General features: G+C 47.8%; 1 protein-coding gene across 1 annotated transcript; it reads right to left on the minus strand.

Annotated features, from left to right (window-relative positions):
* Positions 1-1093: 1093 nt before the first annotated feature.
* Positions 1094-8029, minus strand: LOC138355632 (processed variable antigen-like). The gene is made up of 2 exons (XM_069310950.1): positions 7988-8029; positions 1094-1759 (listed from the first exon to the last, which is right to left on the minus strand). Exons 1-2 carry the CDS (start codon positions 8027-8029, stop codon positions 1094-1096), a joined length of 708 nt encoding a protein of 235 aa, XP_069167051.1.
* Positions 8030-9217: the final 1188 nt, after the last annotated feature.

The following is a 9217-nucleotide window of genomic DNA, read 5'->3' on the forward strand; positions in this document are numbered from 1 at the left end:
CCTGGAGTATGCAGCTCCAGTGTGGAGTCGGTATCTAGTTAAGCACAAGACTAGATTGGAGAAGGTTCAAAGGTATGCCGCCAGACTAGTACTCGAGGTGAAGGGTATGAGCTACGAGGAGGAACTACAGGAATTAAACCTCACGTTGCTGAAATACAGAAGAGTTAAGGGAGAGATGGTCACTACATACAAGATTCTCAGAGGAATTGATAGGTTAGACGTTGTTGTTGTTATAGATTCAGCTACTCGGAACAAATTCCAAGTAGTACGGGCTATGGTGAGCCCGTAGTGGACTTACCTGGCACAGGAGCGGTGCTTGCTGATAGGTTAGACAAAAACAGATTATTTAATACAGGTGGAATACGCACAAGGGGATACAGGCGGAAGTTGAGTACCCAATGAGCCTCAGAGACATTAGAAAGAACGTTCAGTGTCAGACTAGTTAGCAAATGGAATGCATTAGGCAGTGATGTGGTGGAGGCTGACTCCATACACAGTTTCAAATGTAGATATGATAGACCCCAGTAGGCTCAGGAACCTGTACACCAGTTATTGACGGTTGAGAGGCGGGACCAAAGAGCCGAAGCTCAACCCCCGCAAGCACAATCAGATGAGTACAGTGCCAATAGCACACAGACACCTGTACAACAACGTGGACACACTTGTAGCTATACAGAGCGCACGTAACCTGATTGGCTTGATATGGTGGCCAGATCCCCCTGCACGTCCCTGTGACCTTATCAGGGGCCACGCGCGTCCCTGTGGCTTTGGACGACCCCGTGGTCTTGAACGCCCCCCGTGGCCTTGGACGCCCCCGTGGTCTTGGACGCCCCCGTGGCCTTGGACGCCCCCGTGGTCTTGGACGCCCCCGTGGCCTTGGACGCTCCCGTGGCCTTGGATGCCCCCGTGGCCTTGGACGCCCCCGTGGCCTTAAACGCCCCCCGTGGCCTTGAACGCCCCCGTGGCCTTGGACGCCCCCGTGGCCTTAGACACCCCCGTGGTCTTGGACGCCCCCGTGGCCTTGGACGCCCCCGTGGCCTTGGACGCCCCCGTGGCCTTGGACGCCCCCGTGGCCTTGGACGCCCCCGTGGCCTTAAACGCCCCCTGTGGCCTTGGACGCCCCCGTGGCCTTGGACGCCCCCGTGGCCTTGGACGCCCCCGTGGCCTTAAACGCCCCCGTGGCCTTGGACGCCCCCGTGGCCTTGGACGCCCCCGTGGCCTTGGACGCCCCCGTGGCCTTGGACGCCCCCGTGGCCTTGGACGCCCCCGTGGCCTTAGACACCCCCGTGGTCTTGGACGCCCCCGTGGCCTTGGACGCCCCCGTGGCCTTGGACGCCCCCGTGGCCTTAAACACCCCAGTGGCCTTGGACGCCCCCGTGGCTTTGGACGCCCCCGTGGTCTTGGACGCCCCCGTGGTCTTGGACGCCCCCGTGGCTTTGGACGCCCCCGTGGTCTTGGACGCCCCCGTGGTCTTGGACGCCCCCGTGGCTTTGGACGCCCCCGTGGTCTTGAACGCCCCCGTGGTCTTGGACGCCCCCGTGGCCTTAAACACCCCAGTGGCCTTGGACGCCCCCGTGGCTTTGGACGCCCCCGTGGTCTTGGACGCCCCCGTGGTCTTGGACGCCCCCGTGGTCTTGGACGCCCCCGTGGCTTTGGACGCCCCCGTGGTCTTGGACGCCCCCGTGGTCTTGGACGCCCCCCGTCGCCTGGGACGCCCCCGTGGCCTGGGACACGTGCCTGGTTGGCCACACCTCGTTACCTGGGGGTAAACACGGGCAGCGTGATGAATGAGAGGCCGCGATAATGCATGCTGGTGTGCACTGATGACGCACCCATCAAGCTCCGTCTCAATGGAAGGAAAAGGCAGATGCGGAGGAGTAAGAGTCTCTGTGAAGCCTCACACGGGACACAAGACAAATAGGGGCCCGTCTAGGAGATAAGGGGAGTATACAAAGTAGAGGAACAGCTTGAGAGGCCAGAATAGCCGAGTTATGAGTCTTGCAAGAATGGAAGAGGGTAATGACAGCGCCTCTGGTGGTTATAAAGTGAAAACAACTGTATGGCCTGTTAAATGAACGTCTGCCAGAGTAACCAGGTGTGTGAGGAGAGCAAGTGTGGGCAGCCAGGGTTACCAGGTGTGTAACACTCACACACACACACTCTCTCTCTCTCTCTCTCTCTCTCTCTCGAGAGAGAGAGAGAGAGAGAGAGAGAGAGAGAGAGAGAGAGAGACCTTTCCCTATTAGAACCAACAACAGTTTCCTAGGTACCAGATACCTATATATTAGTAGGTAAACACAGGCATCAGGTGCGAGGAAACGTGCCTAAACGTCTCCCGCTGCCCGTGCATCGAACCCAGAACCATACTGTTACGAGCTGACTGTGCTATTCACTATATTTTAGCGACCATCTCGGCTCCTCTGAGTGTCATACTACGGCATAGTCCACATCTAAATTTTTAGGACTTTTATATTTTGCTTTAGGCTATGAAATAAATTCGTTTAGTGTTTAATTCACTGAAAAGTGCTACGCTTAATTCAATAAATATGATTTATTGTTTTGGTTGATAAGATGGGCCTCCTTAGGCATTAAAAGAATCTGCCCCATTGTCGCCATGCGATTTTCTGGACCAATTAGGAGTGAGGTGACACATGATACTCGTGAATTGGCCTGAATATCAGAGATAACGGCACGGAGCGCCCAAGGCGAGGGAGGATGGTGGCCCTAGCCGAGGCGAGCCTGTAACTGGCACTCCTCTCACCGCCACAATGGGCGACAGACCACGATTGGTCTGGCTATAGACTCCATTTGACATTTAAACGTTGAAGTTGGAGGCCTACAATGATAGGATCAGTGTAGCTACAGTGTTAGAGACGAGTAGTTGTGGTGGGAAGCTTCTCAGCCTTGATGTACTTACTGATTGGGGGTCAGCCTTCTATCAGTTTAATGCTATATAGTATCCCTAACTTGGCGCCTTCATTTGATAATTACTTACTTCTATCAGTTCATCTCAAGGGGACACCTACCATGACTATCACACAACGGGGCAGAGATAACTGAGGCAGCAGCTACATCACGCATTTGTAAGATATCTAATAAGAGGACCGGGAGCTACACTCCTACCATCAACCAGTAAGGAGGAGGGTGTAGAAGCTGCGTGGCAAGATTGTAAGCAAGATCAAAACACTTATTAATTACTCTGGATGGACCAATATTTGGCCCATTTTTCGAACCGGGAGAACACCCGACCCAGTCCTGTACACTGCCAGCCATCAGTAGAGTCAGATATTCTAGTATCGTCCATTCTACGACACGTAAAGTTAGCATCTCTAGTACAGCAGCTGGAGGGATCATTGCTAGTGATGCCGAGTTAGAGGAAGCCGCTGAATCTACAAATTTCAAGGTTGAGAGGAACTGTACCCGGAGGTGTAGCACGGCAGAAAACGGAGCGTCATTACACCAGCTGGCCAGACCTTCCTGTGACGTTATCACTCGATGAACTAAGTGTGTTAGGGTTCATTAATGTTTGAGGGTGGCAGGGTAAGGTATTAGTGGTGTGTGTGTACACACTACGTCATCATTATCAGCTCCTATATAAATGAACTGCGTTTATTTTGAGGTTAACTTGAATTTATATCCCAGGAGCTAGGCACCTAATGCAGCGATTGCTCATAATATATCAATATAATGTCTACAACAGATCAATGGAATTTGAGCAATGTTTTATATATACTAACAATTTTGGGTAGCAATGAATAACTATATGGAGGCACGGACAGATTTAGAGGAACATTTACTGGTGGGAATATATTTGTTTTTTTTATAAATAATAAACTATGCCAAGTGCTATATGGTTGTGAATTCTTTTACCTTTGATTGATATAAAAGTCGTATGGATATTAGGTGAATGGGAGGGTTTTGTGCCACATGTTTAAATTATTATTAATGTTAGTGGAGCGCGCTAAGATTCCTGTGCGCTCATCATTTGTCTTCTTCTTAACTAGACCTGTACTTTCTTAAGGAATAAATATATATAGTCATTATTGTTCATATTTTGTTTAATTAGGAAAATTACACTGGTGTATTTCTATCCAAATTAGTGTACAGCCTAGTCACTATGACGGTTATAACAAAGTTTTTCTGGGAAAAGATAATTACTTCCGATTATCGTGTGTTCTTGTAGTTTTAGATTCAGCTACTCGGAACATAAGTTCCAAGTAGCACGGGCTATGGTGAGCCCGTAGTGGACTTACCTGGCACAGGAGCGGGGCAAGTAGCACGGGCTATGGTGAGCCCGTAGTGGACTTACCTGGCACAGGAGCGGGGCAAGTAGCACGGGCTATGGTAAGCCTCGTCTCATGTCCGATTATCGTGGTAATCTGTAAGACATTTACTGTGTTCTTGTGAATGGTGATGAAACACCTGACGGACAAGTGATTCGCTGTATTCTCCAACTTCAGTGGTGATATCCATAAGAGGATACTCTTACTAGGTGAGTCCTATAATCTTTACACTGTGTTAAGACACTCAGTGTAAAGTGTAATTACGGTGATCTAGACATGTTATTGCTGGACATAACCAAGAAGAGAGTATCATGAGCTGGGTATAACCAAGGAGAAAGCACCCCTCAGCAGGGTATATACCAAGGAAAAGGCATCTTAAATTGGGTATAACCAAGGAAAAGGCATCTTAAATTGGGTATAACCAAAGAGAGAGCATCATGAGCTGGGTATAACCAAGGAGAAAGCACCCCTCAGCAGGGTATATACCAAGGAAAAGGCATCATGAGAGAGCATCATGAGCTGGGTATAACCAAGGAGAGAGAGCATCATGATCTAGGTATAACCAGGGAGAAAGCATTCACCCCGGGGGCAACAAAGGAGATAGCATCCTGAAATGGATGTCGGTATGGTATTATTCTCACGTTACTCAACGGAGTCAGCGCTAACAATGAACAGATATATAGACCGAGGATGCACTATAAGATATTATATCCTAGCACTCCACACACTCAAGTCAGAGAGGATGTTACGCTCCTATGGGAAAATTCATAGAAAATCACGAAAATGTGATTTCAGCGTGCATTACGTCCCATTACACGAGCACCAAGGGCCTATTTATTGTGTGCAAATATCCCCGACCTGTATTAACTTTTCAAAATTATCTGTTTCCGTAGGATTTGCGCTGGAAGAAATGGTGATGAAGGTTTTGTTTGGGAAGGTGACAGGTTTTGCAGGAGCGTTGTCGTCTCACACTGTCTTCACGTCCGCTGTCTCCAGCCTCTATGCAGTCACCTCTTTTTAGCATGTTTATTTTTTGGGGGAGATGCTGCTCTGTTTCCAAGCCGGGGAGGGAAGAGGATTTATGCGGATGAGGCTTCACGGGAACATCTTACGAGGCGACCCTCGCTAGCCAAACACTGGGAATCTTGGAAGATTGGAGCACGTGTGGCCGCATTTATGCGTACACGGTATCATAAATTGTTATTCTACCGAGGATCGAATTAGAAAAACGAAGCTGAGAAAATTATTTGCGAAATTCTGAAAGGAGAAGTGAAAAAAATAGATATTCGACTCCGTCCTGACGGCCAGGTGAAGAAATTTTAGTTTTAAAAATTCCCCAGTGAATTCTGCTGACGTGAGAAGCATTTTAGAATAGGTTTTCTACTAAGTCTTATAATGGGACGTTGATATTACACAGAATATGAGTCGAAGGGATAGGGAGAATATGCCTCTCCTCTCCCTTTATCTCGCTGTGCGCATACGCATTTTGAGTAGCCCTGAGCATTCTCTTGTGTTACACATGTGTTACCATAGTCTTCCCGGCTTGGCTCCTTCTATTGATGATTACTTAATTGTGTTGTGAATGACGTATCCCGACGTTAATTTAATGTAGAATCGACGTTATCAATGTCGATACGGTTGAATTAGGCTTTTGAAGCCTACGATACGGTAGTTCGATACGGTTGAAATTAGGCTTTGATTGTATACGGTGGGTTATACAGTGGAATGGAATGGAGTATACAGTGGAATGGAATGGAATATACAGTGGATTGATTCAACGTTGATTTAAGGTCGAACCAGCGCCACTCTTTGATATTGTGCCCACTGGGTGGGAAGTTTATTAGAGCTCCGTGGTCTATACAACAAATAATTCCTAGTTACTAGCTCGTTGAAAATATACAACACGTTGATCTAGTGGCTAGTTATTTATGTTAGCTTGATAACGGACATGTTGGGCAGCCATCTGGTGTGCATGTTGTAGTTGATCTATCATTATCATTTTTTAACAGACTGTGTTTCTTGGTATCCTTGAATTTGCGTGTCCTTTTGATGAGTGGTCATGGGAAATTGTTGTTTGGTCAGGTTCTAATTTATCATTTTCATAAACATCAGTTAAGTTCAAGTCCTTATCTGTAGCCTTTTGTAAGAATTATTGAATTTTTGTTCACGTCTTGTTTCTTGTTTACATTAAAGTTAGTCCAGTATAGGCTACGTTGAAGTCTAGTCCAGTGTAGGCTACGCCGAAGTCTGGGGTCTGAAATATTGAAGTCTGCCATCACTTCACAATGCCACCATAGCGCATCATAGTCCCATATCACCATACCACGCCATCACTCATACCTGCCGCTACACCGCCCCGTCCAACTCTTCACCACACCGGCCTACCATCCGACCCTACCACACCGGCCTACCACCACTCTACCACACCGGCCTACCACCCGACCCTACCATCACTCTACCACACCGGCCTACCACCCGACCCTACCACCACTCTACCACACCATCACACCGGCGTACCGGGCCCCGTTGGAGGTGGTGTTGTCCTGATCAATAGCACAGTTGCCAAATGTCGCTACCTTTGTTTGACGCTCACGGCGGATACGTGTCTGTTGGTGACCCTTAGTGCGTGTCCTGTTTGCTGCTGTGTCCTGTACGTCCTGCTGTGTCCTGTTTAATGTTGTGTCCTGTTTCCTGCTGCGCCCTGCTTGTTGTTGTCTCCTGGTGTTATTGTGTTCTGTTGTGGTGCCCTGTCTACTGCTGATGTGCTCTGTTGGTTTATCCTGTCTGCTGCTGATGTGCTCTGTTGGTTTATATTGTCTGCTGTTGTGTCCTGCTGTTGTTGTGTCCAATCTGCTGTGGTGTTCTCTGCTGTTGTTGTGTTCTGCTGCTCTATGTACTGAGGCTGTCTCCTGCTGTTGCTGTTACTGAGTCCTGTCTGCTGTTGTGCTCTACCGCTGCCTTGTTCTGATTGTTTTTAAGTTCTAGTGTTGATGCGTCCTGTCCTACTACTGCTGTGTCTTACTGCAGTTGTATGTCCTGGAAAACCATTCCCTTCCGGCGTATCGTACCACAGTTTATCCATTTATGCCCCTTTCCAATATATCCAATACTTCCCATTTGTTCCCTTTCCAATATACCCCGCGTTGAGCATCAGCACCCTCCCTTCTCCTGCTCTCTCTCTCTCTCTCTCTCTCTCTCTCTCTCTCTCTCTCTCTCTCTCTCTCTCTCTCTCTCTCTCTCTCTCTCTCTCTCTCTCTCTCTCTCTCTCTCTGGAGAAAATTCACGATAAACTCCAGGAAAGTGTTTATCCAGCAGGATTTGTCGGGAACATTTGTGAGGTGAGAGGCGACAGGTGGCGCGTCTCGCTCCTTGGTCTTTCTGGGGCTGTTATGGTGTTGACAGTCTGCCATCCGGGCTTCCGAGGTGAAGGACGAGCAGCCAACCCGGGTTGATGGATGGGCTGGTCAACCCGGGATGATGGATGGGCTGGTCAACCCGGGTTGATGGATGGGCTGGCCAACCCGGGTTGATGGATGGGCTGGTCAGCCCGTGTTGATGGATGGGCTGGTCAGCCCGTGTTGATGGATGGGCTGGCCAACCCGTGTTGATGGATGGGCTGGTCAACCCGTGTTGATGGATGGGGATGGCCAAACTTTGTTGATGGATTGGCGACCTTGAAATGGCTCCGAGGATCAATGACTCACCGGCCCAGTTTCTGACCAAGCCTCCTGCGCTATATTTCCCATACTAGCCTTTATCAGTGTCATTATTTGTATCTTCATCACATCTCAACCTCGTTCCCCTTCTTTGGTTTCCTCCAAGGTGCCCTCATTTGTCTCTCTTTCCTCCTACTGATCTCTGTATTACAATGCCCAATCTTGCCTGGTTTACATATATATTAAAAGATTTAGATACGAGACTGAGCAGCAATATTTGTAAATTTGCAGACGATTTAAAAATAGTGAGGGAAATAAATTCAAGAGACTCGCAATCTCTTCAAGATGATCTAGATTAGCTGGTGAAATGGGCGAAAGCTTGGCAGATGCAGTTTAAGACTGAATAATATAGGGTTCTGAGGTTAGGTAATGATGATAAGAGTTACTAGAAATTTGTTTGATAGTTCCCATTGAGGGCGCCTGACAGCTGGGTCGACAGCGCTTCGTAGTCTGGAGGTTCCAGGTTCGATCCCCGGTGGAGGCGGAGACAAATAGACAAAATGTTTCTTTCACCCTGATGCCACTGTCATCTAGCAGTAAATAGGTACCTGGGAGTTAGACAGCTGCTACGGACTTCTTTCTGGGGGGGGGGGGGTGTAACAGAAAGGAGACCTGGTAGAGGACCGGCCCGCGGGGACGCTAAGCCCCGAAAACATCTCAAGATAACCTCAAGAAGAAAATAGTGTTGAAATTACGAGTCTGACTGAGAAAAACGTCTTGTAGTCATGATTAGTAGGGATCTAATGCCAAAAAGTCAATGCATAAATGTTTGGATTAAGGCAAATAGGATACTGGGGATTTTCGGACTCATAAGCATTAAACACCTGTTATTCTTCAGCTTTTTCTTGGGCTATTTAGACCAAGAACATAAAAACTCCATAATCCCACTTGGATTATGGAGTTTAGTTTTAGTCGCCATAATGTAGAATAGACATAAATTCGCAGGAACGAGTTCCGAGACGGATGACAAAGTTAATCCCAGGAATTAGAAACCTTTCACATAAAGAGATTAAACTAACATAATTTACAATACTCTAAACAAGCAAGAAGTTAGGGTATGAAGTATGGATAAAAGGAGTATAACTAAGGAGATATTAATAAGGTATTAAATATATGAGAAAGCTGCATGAACGCGCAAGCCATTGATCACTAAGAACTCTATTTGAACTTAGTGAATGTATTAAATATATTAAAATATATCGAACACACACGAAACAA

This window comes from Procambarus clarkii, chromosome 68, assembly GCF_040958095.1.
Source record: "Procambarus clarkii isolate CNS0578487 chromosome 68, FALCON_Pclarkii_2.0, whole genome shotgun sequence".
In the NCBI taxonomy this organism is placed as follows: Eukaryota; Metazoa; Arthropoda; class Malacostraca; order Decapoda; family Cambaridae; genus Procambarus; species Procambarus clarkii.

Bases quoted from the DNA above. Each gene is read 5' to 3' on its own strand.
- LOC138355632 (XM_069310950.1), bottom strand. From the start codon at position 8,029: ATGGGAAATATAGCGCAGGAGGCTTGGTCAGAAACTGGGCCG. The intron at 1,760-7,987 runs GTGAGTCATTGA...GTTTACCCCCAG, and splicing joins CTTGGTCAGAAACTGGGCCG to GTAACGAGGTGTGGCCAACC.